This window comes from Kogia breviceps, chromosome 15, assembly GCF_026419965.1.
Source record: "Kogia breviceps isolate mKogBre1 chromosome 15, mKogBre1 haplotype 1, whole genome shotgun sequence".
Taxonomy (NCBI): Eukaryota; Metazoa; Chordata; class Mammalia; order Artiodactyla; family Physeteridae; genus Kogia; species Kogia breviceps.
Window position 1 is genome coordinate 78,044,225 of NC_081324.1, and position 15,513 is coordinate 78,059,737.

The window sequence follows — 15,513 nt, forward strand, 5'->3', positions numbered from 1 at the left end:
GGGGGCGGGCAATCGTGTGCGTGCGGCCGGTGGAGCTGTTGCCCGGGTCTCAGCGCCGGGCGTCCCGACCTGAGAGAACCTGGGGAGAGGCCGGAAGCACTCGGAAGTCAGGTGCTCCCCCGGCCGCGCGAGTGATTGGCTTGGAAGCACGAGAATGATGCCGCTGTGATTGCCGAATCGTCTGGGCAGGTAAAAAGAGAACGTTATTTTTTCCCTCCGGTTTGGTCAGCGTAATCTCCTGCCCTTGCAGTCCAGGGGCGTTTCGCGGTAAACTTTGGTTGCAAGAATAAAAAACGCTTGCAGCATTGTATACGTAGCGCACCTGCCTGCTTCCAGTGCAAGTGATGCAGGAGATGCTCTCTTGCATGCATTTCGATGTAGTCATATAACGGCTCGGGGGTGCAACTTAAAACCTCTCATACATTGAAAACTCTGGTGAAATTCTTATTAGGGATGGAGCGCGATGTATGGAACAGAGGATAAAAAGGCATTTCATTCAGTCATTCAGATGCATCCCACATGCAAACGTTTTATTACAGAATTCGATATTGGAATAATTATGTACGGCCTGCTGCCAACACAGGACCTGAAGCCCCTTCGAAAGCAAGCATCTGGAAGTGGAATCTTGGGTATTTTATTTAGGAGGCTGTGTCAAATTTATGGATGGAAACTTGAGATTCTGTATTTTATTTTCCCCAAGGATTTGCAGGCGATGAGGAATCATTGCGGGGGGAGGGGGCATTAAGGTGAGATTTCAAGTTCTTGAAACAGATTTAGGGGATGAGCTTTCCTTCATATATGAAGATGGTGCTACTGACCCATTTTTTGGCTGATTTTCCAAATGAGAAAGGAGGCTTAGCTGGTGGGTTGTCTCGCTAATCAGTGGCCCTGGTAACACCAATGCTGTCCCCTGAAGAAGGCTGGTCAGGATCAGGAAGTCATTCAACAACCTGTTATGGCACCCTGAACTAAGAGCGCCATCTTTGGTCCTGGTACAAAAAAAATATTCAAGGAAGCTAAACCAACTCATGGAAAGTCTCTGGCCTTTATTTCTTCTCTAGAGTGAGAGGTCAGGGAGGGAACAAGGGATGTAGAAAAAGGTAAGTGAGAGACCCATTGATGTTTTGCTCATTGAATAAATACTTGTTGAGTGCTACTCTGTGCCAGGCAGCATTCTAGATGTGTAAGCAGAAGGGCAAACCAGGCAGACCGATCGTGTCTTTTGTGGCATTCACATTCTAATGGAGGACAGGTCATAAATATGCAAACGTGTAAATAAATGATAAGTGCTATGAAGAAGGTAAAATGGGGCAATGTATGTTGGGTCAGGAGGGTGAGAGGAGAAGGCCTCTGGAAGGAGGTAACATTTGTCCTGAGGGAGCTAGCCAGAAGGAAAAGCATTCTAGGGAGAGGGAACAGCAAGTAAAAAGGCCCGGAGGCAGGGACAAGCTGGCACGTTTGAAAAACGAAAAGGCCAGTGTGGTTGGAGGAGAGTGGAGGCAAATGAGGTTGGGAACAGGTGAGGCCTGCAGGCCAGGAACAGAGCTTGAATTTTATTCTGATTGCAGTGGGTAGCCTGCGGAGGGCTTTAAACATATTTTCTGTATTCCCCAATCATGACTCAGAGTTTGACAATAGGACAAGATATTAATACATTCAGATCATAACGGTCCTCAGGAGTCCCAACAAGGTATCAATGGAAGGCTAACAAGGGACAAGGAGGCAACAGAACCATCTGCTTATAACCACCCATGAAGCCCTAAGACTTATTCTCAGCTTCAAGGCAACCCATGGACTATTCACTTAAATGTTCTATTCCATCCAGGGTTTGGAGCCTCTGGTAAGCTCCTGTGACCCGTGCACCCCTTTGGAGAGGAAGAAGAGGGAGAGGCCTGCTTTCTCTGGAATCTAGTGGTCACATCCCCACCTGAATGCCCACCTCAGGTGTCGTCAACATGGAGTTCTGAAGTCTCTGTGGTTCCTCACAGTGAACCAGGTGACGTGTCTCCATGAGAATTCAGATCTTCATTACCACTGTATTAAATGTGAGGGCTGGAAGGAAGCTTTGGGTTCGGACACTTCACCCCTCTCCCATTTAACCTATGGGGGGGTCTGAGGCCACAGAGAGGTTACCAATTTGTCCAGGGTCACACAGCAAATTAGGGGTGGCATCAGTCCAGGATCCATGTTTCTTAACTGTCAGTCTGCTGCTCACTTGACCTCCTCCAGCACCCTTTTTGCTTTACAGTTCACTTCTTTCTCCTCTGACATGAGAACTTCCTCCTTCTCCGGTCTCATCCTTCTCATCCATGAAATGGGCTGATGACACTTTCTTCATGGGACGGGATGTTGATTTGAGGGTTGAATGGCATAACAGACCGAAACACAGTTTGCAAAATGTCAGAGAGCTCTAGGGAAGTAAGATACAAGTAGTACTTGTTTATGGTTACCATGGTGGTCTGACAGGCACTGAGAATACTGGGAGACTGGCTCATGCATGTGTTGACTTTTAGGTCTTAAGGAAAATGCAGAGACGCCACAGCAGCAACACGGATAACGTTCCACCTGAAAGGTAGGCATCCCCTCATTCCATCTGAGGCTCTGAGCTTCAGGTGGTCAAGGGCAACCCAAAACTGGATGGAGTAATACCCGCCCCTCAGGGCTACTTGTTAGAAGAGCAGAGGAGATCTGATTGGAAACTGCTTTGCACAGCAATGGCCTCATATCCTCAACACGTGACAGCTTGCTGTTACTCTTATGGTAATCTCAAAGCCTGTGCAAACAGTGATCCACTTGACTCATTGTATCAATGATTGTACCCAGGGGATTTTAATTTATAGAGGTGTCTGAGTGGCAACATGGAGAGGCAGATGACATTGAAAGAAGATTTTTATTCCTTGCATTTTCCAAGAGAAGGGGTCATGTCGCCCTATGCAGGGCCACATGGGGAAGCACCGGGCTCAGCCAGGAGGCAGAAAGGAGCAAAGAGAAAGCATAGGTCACAGCTTTTACTGTGTTTTCCACACAGAGTAAGGCAGGGGAGGGGAAACAGCTTAGGATTGACGAGTTTGAATAATGTTGGTGGGCTCTAGGCTGTAGGAGTGGTCTCTAGTTGTCTGTACCTGGCTCTGAGTGAATTGGGGCAGAGGAAATATTGGCTGAGAATGTGAATTAGATAAAGGAGGTGGTTGGGGATGTGAGCTCTGGATCACAGGGGAGTTGTAAACAACCTTGGCCGTTAGTTTGACCCTGTAATGTGTAGATGCCAGATAGACAAGTACAGAATCTACAACGCAGTTAAAACACTAATAAGCTAGAACTTCTATCTACTTAAGCCAAAGAGAGTACAAACCATGGGGACCTGTTCTCAGGTTGTGACAGTCTCCCAGCCACAACCCCCTCACCATGCGGGACCGTACATCCAAGGAACAGGCAGCCAAGCTTTTCCTCCCTTGCAGCCCATTTCAAGTCCCCTGCAATTCTTGAGATTGGCCGCACGATCACAAAGTACCCACCAGTGCAGTATTGAGTTTTCCATCAAGCCTGCCTGTTCTGCAGGGAAGGGCACTGGCCTTAAGTCAGACAATCCTTGGCCGAAGTCCCAGCTCAGCCACTTCCCCCTTTGCTGCTTTTGGCAAGCACCTTCACCTCTAGGCCTCAGTTTCCGCATCCATAAATGGCAGATAACAAAACTCAGGTTTGCTTATGAATGAGTGAATGAGTGAAGATGCACAAACACGGAACCCAGCATCTAATAAGCATGGCTGTTGGAGCTTTTCCAGCTTCTGAAGACAGAATTACTCTTTGCTCTCAAATGAACGGTGAGGTCTTTGGGGACAGAGACCATGCTGAAGAAGTAATGGCCACTGTGTATTGTGTGCTTATTTGTGTCACCCTCACATTAGCCTGTGGAAGTAGGACTGTTTTTATCACCATTTTATCGATGAGGAAACTGGGGCTCAGAGAGGATAAGTTACCTGAAGTCACAAAGCCAGGAAGTGGCAGGACTGAGATTCAGGCCCTGGTGCATTTGACCCCTGCAGAGTCTGTGCTTTGAGATACCACATTTCATCTGCCTCCTATCTGGGTGGATTCACTCTTCTCCCGGGCTACCTCACGTTCTAGCCTTTAAGTGGTTAAGTTGTAAGCTCAGCCTCTGCCCCCCAAGGAATATTCTTACCCATTTAGGCCCAGAGAAGGGAGACCAGCTATAAAAAGGTCCTTGATGGGTTGAGTCTTCCCTGGTTGTTGTACTGGAGCCCCCTGAGCCCAGTGGACTCAGAGTGCTGGCAAGCTCAAGGCAGACAGGAGGCTTTCCAGGTCCCTGTGGGGCGGTTGGGGAGAGAGGGCGGCCACTGTGGGCACCTGCCAGGACTCCTGCTTTCTGAGCTCAGCTTCTTGAAGTGCAGAAAAAGCTCAAGTCCCCTTGAGGATCATAGCCATGGTGTTAGTTGTTGTTGTCATTATTAATACTATCTTTATTATTATCCCAAACCCAAAAGAATAGGACCACACATTTCCTGGGCTTTTGGAGCCAGGAGGGATGGGCCATGGGAGGTGGGGGGGTGGGTAACCATCTTCAAGTTCCCTCCCTTGCTGGGGTGTAAACCTGGTGGTTTATGATAACTTACCCCCAGCTCAAGTTTGTAAGGCCAGCGAAGCCAACCCCAAGATTTCTCCAGACCGGCATCTCCCCTGCTGGGTTTCACAGGTGTTCTACAAGATTGAATAGGTTTTGCATGGAAGAAAATAATCCCATGGTCAAATAAGTTTGGAAACACTAGGTTTAACAAAGTTAATTTTTTCAGTTGCAGGCCTTCTCAGAGCCTTTAGTATGCTTATTCATTCATTCTTTCAAATAATATTTATTGAGCATGTTCTGTGCACAAGGTGCGTTGTGCTGGGTAAGTGGTAATCCAATGGGGAGTAAGCAGTCATGGTCTTTGACCCTATGGAGCAGGGCCCAGTCTCAAGTGCCGTTCTCAGCGCTGACTGCATGTTAGAATCACCCGGAAGGCTCTGAAGAAATAGGGGTGCTGAGGCCCAACCCCAAAGATTTTGATTCAGGTGGTCAACATTGGGTCCAGGGCACCTGCATTTTAACAAAGCTCCCTCGAGTTATTATAATATACACCCAGGGTTGAGAGTCACAGGTAAGGAGTAAAACAATAAATATGATCAGTCCTGTGCAGGGGAGGTTAGAGTGCAGTGAGGACAAAGAGCAAGAAGACTGTCATTGTCCAGGAGGTAGGCAAGCCTCCACCAAGCAAAAGAGATTTTTAGCCAAAATCTGAGGGATGAGTATAAGTTACCCAGGTGGGACAGGGTGGGGCTGGGGGACAGCCCATGAAGGGCATGGCCTGAGCAAAGGCCTTGCCGTAGGAAGCCCCTGGGCAGTGAGAAAAAGGCACGTGGTGAGATTGGAGTTCAGGGCAAGATAATCCAAGATATCTGGCAAGTTCATCTCTCTAAGCCTCAGTTTGTTTATCTGTAAAATAGAAATGATATTAGTCCCTATCTATAGGGTTTATCTGAGACTGCAGGAAGGAGTTTAGAATGGGAAGCCCTTTTAGTGGGTTAGCGAAATAATTAAATATATGTTTTTGGGGTTTGTTTTTTTTTTTAAAGCACTCTTGTCTCTGAGTGGAGAATAGATTACATAAGATCAAGTATGAAAGCAGTGTAAAACCTCCCCTGCAGCCTCCCTCTGGGGCCATTTTGTGCCTGGATGGTAACTAGCATACTTTTTTAAAAATTATTATTTATTTATTTATTTATGGCTGCGTTGCGTCTTCGTTGCTGCGTGTAGGGTTTCTTTAGTTGTGGAGAGCGGGGGCTACTCTTTGCTGCGGTGCGCGGGCTTCTCATTGCGGTGGCTTCTCTTGTTGTGGAGCACGGGCTCTAGGCGCACAGGCTTCAGTAGTTGTGGCATGCAGGCTTCAGTAGTTGTGGCATGCAGGCTTCAGTAGTTGTGGCTCGCGGACTCTAGAGTGCAGGCTCAGTAGTTGTGGCACGTGGGCTTAGTTGCTCTGAGGCATGTGGGATCTTCCTGGACCAGGGCTCGAACCCGTGTCCCCTGCATTGGCAGGCGGATTTTAAACCACTGCGCCACCAGGGAAGCCCAATAACTAGCATACTTTTATTAAGCACCTGGGTTGTATGCCCTGGATTGTGGGTTCCACAGGATGAGTGGAACTCAGCACTCACTTTCAGTAAACTCAGGATGTATATAGAGTACCATTGGGGTCTGTGGAGGTTCCTTGGGAACCCTACTCTGGGGTGAGGTATGGAAGGGAGGGTGGCTCTTTGCCCCTTCCACTGACACAGCACATTGAGCTAATCAGCTCCACCTGTTGTGTAAACTGATTCCATTTGCAAAGGACAAGCCCAAGAGAAGACACATGACATCCAGAACTCCGGGGCATGGTGTTCATGGGAAAGTGCACCCAGTTGGGGGCTCACCATTCTCGGAAGGGTAGCTCTAGGCTCTCTGCTTCTCCAGTAATGGCTCTGAAAGAGCATCAGCACCCTTTACCTGATTCCAATACAGCAGGCCTGTGCTTAGAACTAGAAATGGCAGTTAGCCCTGGAGGTGTTCCATAGGGATTAGAGATAATATTTCCCACTTACTAAGTGCCAGGCACACTGAAATGGGTATTCTAAATTTGATCCCCAGGAATTCTGTGCATGAATGGTGTTTATACCCATTTTCCAGGTGAGAACACTGAGTGTAGGATTGTTAAGACCCCTGGGAAGGGTGGAGGCAGGGTTCAAATGTGGACTTCTCCAATTAAATCTTCTTCCCATTACTTTCTGCTGCCCTCCAAATACCAGTTGTGACCAAGGTGGATCCTCTTGGGAACTGGGAATCATTGAACTTGGAGATTACAGAACCAGGGGTACCCGAGTTTCTGAGGTTATTCTAGAATCAGAGGCCTCTGCGCTCCCTTTTCAGTAAAGTATAGTGGTTAAGAAAGCAGGCTCCAGAGGTAGCCTTCCTGGGTATGACTCTTCCCTGTTCCATACCTTAGCAGCTGTGTGATCCTGGACAAGTTACTTTTTTCTGTGCCTCAGTTTCTTGATCTGTAAGATGGTATTATTAGTATCTAGTTCACAGGGTTGATAGGAAGATTTAATGAGTTAATTAATGGAAAGCACTTAGAAAAGTATCTGGCACATAGTAAAATTTCAGTAAAGATTATGACCCTATTGCTGTTATTACTTATATTAGTTTGCTAGGGCTGCAGGGTGACAAGGTATCACAGTCTAGGTGGCTTAAACTACAGAAATTTATTTTCTACAATTCAGGAGGCTGGAGGTCCAAGATCAAGGCATCAGCAGGGTTGGTTTCCTCTGAGGCCTCTCTTCTTGGCTTACAGATGGGCACCTTCTCTGTGTCTTCACATCGTCTTCCCTCCCATGTGTCTGTGTCCAAATTTCCTCCTCTTATAAGGACACCAGTCATATTGGATTAAGGCTGACCCCGATGATCTCATTTTCACTTACCTCTGCAAAAGCCCTGTCTTCAAAAACTGTCACAGGCTGAGGTACTGGGGGTTGGGGTCTCAACATATGATTTTCCTGGGGCAGGGGCCCCAATTCGGCCCATAACATCATTGATAAGGTCATTTGCCCCCCATCCTCCACTGCCTGACTTGGTGGGGGCTTTCTCCTCCCTTCCGGCCCAGAAATCGTAGTCAAGCGCTCAGCTCTGAGGCGAGTGTGGACGAAGGCGGAGTCTTTGAGAGTCTGAAGGCAGAAGCGGCCTCCCCGCCAGCGCTCTTCTCCGGCTTATCGGGCCTCCCGACAGGCAGCCTCCCCGCCACCCCTTTCCCGTCCAGCCTGGTGTTGGGGGCCGCGGCGGGCGGCGGGGACGTGTTCCTCCAGATGCCCACATCCAGGGAGGAAGGCGGGGGCCGCGGTGAGGGGGGCGCCTACCACCACCGCCAGCCCCACCACCACTTCCACCACGGTGGCCACCGCGGGGGCTCCCTGCTGCAGCACGTGGGCGGGGACCACCGCGCGCACTCCGACGAGGCGGGCGACGAGCAGCCGGGGACGCCTGCCCCGGCCCTGTCCGAGCTGAAGGCCGTGATCTGCTGGCTCCAGAAAGGGCTGCCTTTCATCCTCATCCTCCTGGCCAAAGTGTGCTTCCAGCATAAGCTGGGTGAGTGTGGAGTGATGCAGGGCTCACGGACGGCCGCCTCATGTTGGGTAGCGGGGTGGGGTCTCCATCCCAAGTGCCAAGGGAAGGCAGTAGAGGTCCTTATGGTGCAAAGTCCTTAAGAGTCCAGGATTCTGAGTCAGACCTGGGTTCAAATCTTGGCCGACTAGCTGTGTGACTTGGGGCAAGCCACTCACATTGTTTGAGTCTCAGATTCATCATCTTTCCAGCGGGGTTGTGGTAGAAACTTCCACAGCTGGTTGGGTGATGTGAAGGTATAGAGTGTACTACCCAGGAGTTCAGACTGCTTGGGTCTGAACCTGGGCTCTGCCCCCTTCCTAGCTGTGTGATGCTGGGTACATTATTTAACCTCTCTGTGTCTCAGTCCAATCATCCATAAAGTGGGGGTTAAAATAGTATATGAACTATTACAAATACTATTACATATGTATTATAGCTATACATAGACTATAATAGTATGTTACAGATACTATTATAGTATACGAACAGCATCTGCCTTTGTGAGATTGAGTGAGGTTAAATGAGTAAACATATGTAAAGCACTTAGGACAGTGCCTGGCAGAGAGTAAGTGCTATGCAAGTGTAGATTATTATTTTTATTATGTTCATTATTAACACATGTAAGATGCTTAACATAGAACCCTGCACATAGCAAGTGCTCAGTAAATACTACCTATTATTATTATTAGGAAGTAAGATAATGATTCATAAAATGCTTAGCCTAGTACCTGACACACACTTAACATTCAATAAATGTGGTTTCTGGTCCACTGTTGTTATTATCTGTTACGTACTATTATTAGATCATGATGTTGCCGTGCCCTGGAGAGTTTAGGCTATTGTTTTTATCTTATGGTAGAAATTACGGTACTAATTACTATCTCTTGGCTTATTACATCCCACAAGAAATATCTAGAGGAGTTTAGGCCATCATTTGTGTCTCATTTGCCCCTTTCTGGTGGGTTCCAGCTGACTCAGATCACTCCTTCCTTTTTGGGGTGCTACCATGTCAGTCCCTCCCTTTTTATTCCTAGAAATGGAAACTGGCGTGTTCTCCCTTACCCTGAATTCCAGCAAACTCACCACTAATTTTTATTCTCAAGTTTGGTCATTTTGTTTCTCAGTTGGCAGGGTTTTTTGGTTGATCAAAGAGAAGAGTACAAGAAGAGATTGTGGGGTTACTGGTTTTGATTTTATATGTTTTTAATGAAGAAACACATCTTTTACAAAGAAAATCTGGAAGAATGCCTGGAATACACGTACTATTTAAAAAGTAAAAGTGAACTCCAAGCATGGGAACTCTGCATGTCATGTGAAAGCAGAATCCTTTCCACAGGGAACAAAAAGTAGGATTCGAAAATCCCTCTTTAGGGAGAATTCCAAGATGGTAGCTTGCTAAATTGTGGAATAAAATTCAGTTCTTTTTCCCTACTCTGCAAGGGTCATGTTTTCCTGTCAGCTAGGAATTCTTTCCCCTTTAATATGAAACTTCAATTTCTTATGGTGTTGTGGTCTTTTTCTACATATGCTTTTATTACAAATAACATGCCTCAGATTCTTTTTGAAAGTAGAAATAATAATAGGCACCACTTACTAACTGCTAGAGATTGTGCGCTGTAAGCAGTATCCCTCCTTGAGTTAAGTACTGTTATTATTCTGTCTGTTTTACAGAGGAGGAAAGTGGGGCTCAGAGAGGTGCACTGATTAGTCCAAGCCGAGATTTGAGCACAGGTCTTACCAGACTGCACAGCCCATGCTTCTAACTGGTTCTATAAAATACGCCCACAGTGGCCTCAATCCCATCCCTAAGTCAGAGGCCGCTTCTCAAGAGTGGCTTGGGGTTCCCAGTGATATACGAGGCAGCCCAAATGCCCCAGAAATGGGATTTTTCTCTCTCCTCTGTGGTTAGCGTGTCAGCCCCGAGGGGACCAGGGGACCAGGGATGGGTCCCTAGTAAGCCCGGGCCAGGCCTGACGAGTCTAAGTGGGTGGTCTCGGCCCCTCCTCTGTCCTGCAGGCATTGCCGTGTGCATCGGGATGGCCAGCACCTTCGCCTATGCCAACTCCACGCTCCGGGAACAGGTCTCTCTAAAGGTGAGTCACCTGGTAAGTTACTCTCCTGGGGCTGCTGTAACAAATGACCACAAACTCGGTGGCTTAAAACCGCACAAAGAGATTTACTTACAGTTCTGTAGATCAGAAGCCTGAAGTGGGTCCCTCTAGCCTAAGATCAGAGTGTCAACAAGACTGTGTTCCTTCTGAAGGGTTCAGAGGACAGTCTCTTTCCTTGCCTTTTCCAGGTTCTAGAAGTCAGCCACATTCATTGGCTCATGGCCCCTTCCTCCTTCTTCGAGCCAGCAATGTTGCATCTCTGTGGCCATCCCTCCATAGACACATCCCTCTCTGACTCTCCTCTTCTGTCTCTTCCACTTTTACGGACCCTTGTGATTACATTGGACCCCCCTGGATAATCCAGGAGACTGTTCCCCACGCAGGGTCAGCTGATTAGCAAACTTAATTCCACCTGCAACCTTTATTGCCCTTTGCCCCGTAACCTAACATATTCACAGGTTGCAGGGATTAGGACAGGAACACCTTTGGGAGGCCATTCTTCTGCCTCCCATCCTGGGCAGATCCCCGGATGTGCCATCCTTCTCCCTTCCAACAGCAGCCTCTCCCCAAGTGCCCCATTCCCCTCATCCTCCCGGCATTGAATCAGTTAGCTCACTTCCAACCCACGCTCATGGTTGAGGCCGCCCCACAGGCACTGCTGGGTGGCCCTACGGCTTCACAACCATCATCCCGAATGCCCTCTGATATCTGCCGAGCACTAACCGTGTCCAGCACGGTGCTGGACCCATTTCACAGCTCCTCTTGCAGATTCATCCCAGCAACCTGGGAGGGAGGCAAAATCACTCTGAACTCATTTTCCCAGTGAGGAAATAGTGGCCCATAATTTCTTGGCTAAGATATAAGTTTCTTGCCTAAGGCCACACAGCCAGCGTGAAGGGTGGCATCAGGATATGAACCCAGGCATTGAGCTCAGAGCCTGTACTCCCCCCCAGCTTCAAATTCCAGCTCCTCCACCCTCCTGCAAGCCCTTGATGGCTTACCTCTCTGATCTCAGCCTTAGGTGCCACCTCTGGAAAAGGAACTGCCACACCAACTTCATATACCCGTCGAGAGGATTAAATGAGATGGTGCATGGAAGGTGTTTAGTGCGGTGCCTGGCTCATAAGAACAACTTAATTGAGTTATTTTTAACAAGCCTGTGTTTTCTGCTGCACTTGTGATCCTATAATAGCCACCATCCTCTCTGACCTTGCTTTGGGGTCATCTGCTTTTCTCAGAAGCACCTAGGCGTCCATGAGGCACAGATGCCAGCTCAGTCTTTATTTGATACATGAGCACATTGAAGTCTGGAGTTGGGCATGGAGCCAGAGGTTCTTCTTGACCCTTAGTCTCATCTTGTTCGTGCAGACCCCTTTCTGCTGCTATTAGAACAGCAAGCTGTTCAATGTCATAGTGGAGGCTATTGGGGCTGGCTCTTTCTCAGATGCCGTAACATCTGCATGGTGCCTTGACTTGACTTTTAGGGGCAAGGGGATGCCTGTATCCATGGACAGGCTTCTAGGGGTCTTTGAACCCTATGAAGACACAGGTGATGATTTGCCTGTCTGTGTATATTTCAGCGGAAGAGAGTCTGCATGACTCTTAGTAAGTTTAGGAATCTCAACTTACTACTGGAGAAGTACCCCATTTGTCCTTCAGAGTCTGGCTTCTCGGGGCATTGCTAATTCCCTTTTTATTCCACTTTTGGTTTGGATTTACAGGGGATTAAACCGGAATCTATTATTTATTGGCATAAAAAGGGCTGCCGAGTGGATTAATCACTGATAAGAGCAGTTGGTTGGTTGGAGGTGGTTTCTCAGGCCGTTAACCTTGACCCCTCCTGGAATAATGGGTGGATGGAGATGCATTTATTTTGTCTACATTATGGAAATGTGTGTTGTAACAGTGTGTCGAGCACTGAGCTGTGTCTGGAGACAGTGGAGCATTTACCGAAACCACAGGGAAGGTTACACTGGGAAAGTTATGACCTCATCTTATTCCAGCAATGCAGCCGCCCTGGTCCAGGAAAAGACAAGCTTTCCAGCTTGTCAGCAGCACGGGGGTCTGATTATGTATCCCCGGGTACACAGGCAGGAATGCCCTGCTCTACGCCTCCTCTAGAAATTTCCTCAGGTTGCTGTCAGGCTGAGAGACTACTGAGAAACAGCCAACTGAGAAGGTTTCCCAGCTTGTCTTGCTGGGGACTAATCGGAAACAAGGCCGGAGAAAGAGAAATGAGGCTAGCTTGCAAAGGGCTTTGACATCCATGTGTACGAGTTTGAATTTAATCCTATAAATGTGGCCCTATGTTGAATGGTCAGTCCAGGGCAGTAGCCCAAAGGTCCATGCCGGAAAAAGTTAGAACAGTAGTTTCCAACCTGTTGATCTGAATTTACTATTGGGTTGTAAAGTCAGAACAACAAGTCCTACCATTTAGTGAGCCTGAAATGTGAGCCTGTACCAGACTGAATGTTTACATTTATCAAGTTTACTTAATCCTTAACAAAACCTCATTTTAAAAAATATTTATTTATTTATTTTTGCCTGCGTTGCTGCACACCGGCTTTCTCTAGTTGTGGCGAGCGGGGGCTACTCTTCATTGCGGTGCGCGGGATTCTCATTGCGGTGGCTTCTCTTGTTGTGGAGCACGGACTCTGGCGCATGGGCTTCAGTAGTTGTGGCACGTGGGCTCAGTAGTTGTGGCTCGTGGTCTCTAGAGCACAGGCTCAGTAGTTGTGGCGCACAGGCTTAGCTGCTCCACAGCATGTGGGGTCTTCCCGGACCAGGGCTCAAACCCATGTCCCCTGCATTGGCAGGTGGATTCTTAACCACTGCGCCACCCGGGAAGTCCCATAACCTCATTTTTTAATGAGGGCACTGGAGCTTAAAACATGTGCCCTTGAGCCAGAGTTAATTAATTTCTCTGTGCCTCAGTTCCTAACAGTAAATGTAAACTAACATTTCTTACATGCCAGACACTGTTCTAAGTAGTTCGTGTACATTAATTCTCAGACTCTGTAAGAGAGATACAATGTATACCCACTTTACAGATGAGTAAAGAGAAATGTAGAGAGTTTAAGTAATTAGCCAGGAATGGACAACCTCCAGATAATAGACCACGGATTTGAACCCAGGCCACCCAGCTCCAGAATCTGTTTTGCTAACCAGTGCCCTCCTGACTCTCTGGATAGTTCTCCAAGCAGGTTCACACATTTCTGTTACCTTCTCTGGTAACCATCCCTTAGGTTCCAGTGGGATGGAAAGATGCCAACGCCCTTCCTTTCACCATTAGCTCCGCTTCCTCCAAACCTTTGAGAAAGGGAAAAGTTGCCATTTGTCGGGGAACATTCTGGAATATCCTGCCAGGTGCACCTTTGGCATTTCAGCATCCCCACAGATCTCTTGCTTTGTCTCTAGGAGAAGAGGTCGGTGCTGGTCATTTTGTGGATCTTAGCCTTTCTGGCGGGGAACACCCTGTATGTGCTCTACACGTTCAGTTCCCAGCAGCTGTATAACAGGTGAGCAGGGGAGTATGACCCCCAGTGAGAAAGTGGGGGGCTTTTTTGGACTCGGGACCCACAGCCCCTTCATTTGAGAACAATGCAGTAACTCTAGGTCATGTTGTAACTTTCAAATCCCACCCTGTTGTCATATACACGTGCCTAGAGCATAATTCTTTATAGAAATATAATGCAAGCCACATGTGTAATTTTGCATTTTCTAGCAGTGACATAGTGCATGGTGGGGGAGGACTGGCCAGTAATGGTCTCTAGCACAGGGTTGAAACTCAAGCCAAGCTTTCAGATCATGTCCATCTGTTTTAAAAATGGACTTTGAGGAGTGACCCGTTTCACCACTTTCTGGGGCCACCCGAAGTTGCATGAAAGCAATTTGGGAAGTTAGTTCCAGGGCATCAACATGCATCCCGTACACTGCATTAGTTGCCTGGCCCAGAAGATCAAGGTCCTGGTGGAGGGTAAAGGAGATGGAGTTTCCCAGAACCTTGGAGGAATTTCCAGCTCATGCCATTCTCTGGGCATGATCACATTCACAGGCTCAGACCTCTGTGCCCTCATCAAACCAGTGCTGAGTCAAACTGGCAGCACACAAAGAAAAAGAGAGTGACCTAGGAGAAAAGCAACAGAGCAGAGCCTCCTTCCTTGCTGATGTCAGTGGCCTAGCGTATGTTTGTAAATGATACCAATAGCCATTATCTTATTTTGCCCTCGCACTCAGCAGGGTATTGCTGTCCCTATTTTACAGGTGAGGAAACTTTGGCTTAATGAAACCCTTTCTAATAAGCCTTTGTCCCAGTAGGTAACAGAGAGTTTGAATCATCCCAGGATTTGAAGTCTGATGACCAGTGTCAGAGGTTCTTAGTCTTGCCACGTACCAGCTTTGTACCCTTTGGCAAATAGTGGAACCTCTTCGAACCTCGCCTAGTTTCTGCATTTGTGAAACCGGGAGCAAGTTAATTTCTGCCTTACCCACCTGAAGGTCATTACCTACCCACAGGCTAATTATTAGAGAGGCCAAATGTTAATAATATGTGAAAAGTACTGGGAAAACTGTGAAACATTTGATATGTCATATCATATCACAATATTATTCTTTTATGATAAATTACTTTATCTATTGGGGGTGATGGCTAATGGGGCAGAAAACTGACAATAAAATGTATCCATCCATTAAAGTTCATAGTGTACGTTAGAAATAAGTGGACTTAGTGATCAATCTGCGGAAAAACACTTGGGCATCTTTCTGGCTCCAAAAGCCAAAACAGAAAAAACTCTAAGACAATGAACTAAAACATATCTGGGTGAATTTAACAGATTGGTGTCTCTGAGATAAAATGGAAAGTGGAGGGTAGACCTTCATTTCTTTTGCAATCAGAGATGCATAATAGAGAAGCAGGGCATGGAAGTCAACCAACCAGCCTGGGTTATGCCCAGGGAGGGACAAGAGCAGAGACAAAAAGGGGAGCTCAGGGTAACTCGGATGCCACTCAAACTTGGAGATGAGGCATCTCACAGAGACAGGGCTCAGATGTGGAAGGACACCAAAGGTATCATGAGAGATTGCAAAAATAGATTATTTTCATTGATTTAACCCTACTCTCGCTCTTCAAAGATTTTTTTTTTTTTAAGTTTTTTTTTTTTGCGGTACACAGGCCTCTCACTGTTGTGGCCTCTCCCGTTGCAGAGCGCAGGCTCCGGA

The 15,513-nt window shown here is 47.5% G+C and overlaps 1 protein-coding gene across 8 annotated transcripts in view; it reads left to right on the forward strand.

Moving 5' to 3' along the window:
- Window positions 1-10: 10 nt before the first annotated feature.
- Window positions 11-15,513, forward strand: part of RNFT2 (ring finger protein, transmembrane 2) — a 66,860-nt gene continuing 51,357 nt past the window's right edge. For 4 of the 8 annotated variants that reach the window (XM_067015247.1, XM_067015245.1, XM_059040358.2 and 1 more), the window contains exons 1-6: window positions 17-189; window positions 1,826-1,996; window positions 2,514-2,572; window positions 7,689-8,167; window positions 10,202-10,278; window positions 13,714-13,814. In XM_067015247.1, coding sequence (XP_066871348.1) covers window positions 2,526-2,572; window positions 7,689-8,167; window positions 10,202-10,278; window positions 13,714-13,814 — 704 coding nt within the window. In that variant the 5' untranslated portion in view covers window positions 17-189; window positions 1,826-1,996; window positions 2,514-2,525. Of the gene's footprint in view, window positions 190-1,825; window positions 1,997-2,513; window positions 2,573-7,688; window positions 8,168-10,201; window positions 10,279-13,713; window positions 13,815-15,513 lie in introns of all 8 variants that reach the window. The other 4 variants (XM_067015246.1, XM_067015248.1, XM_059040359.2 and 1 more) reach the window with 3 other exon arrangements.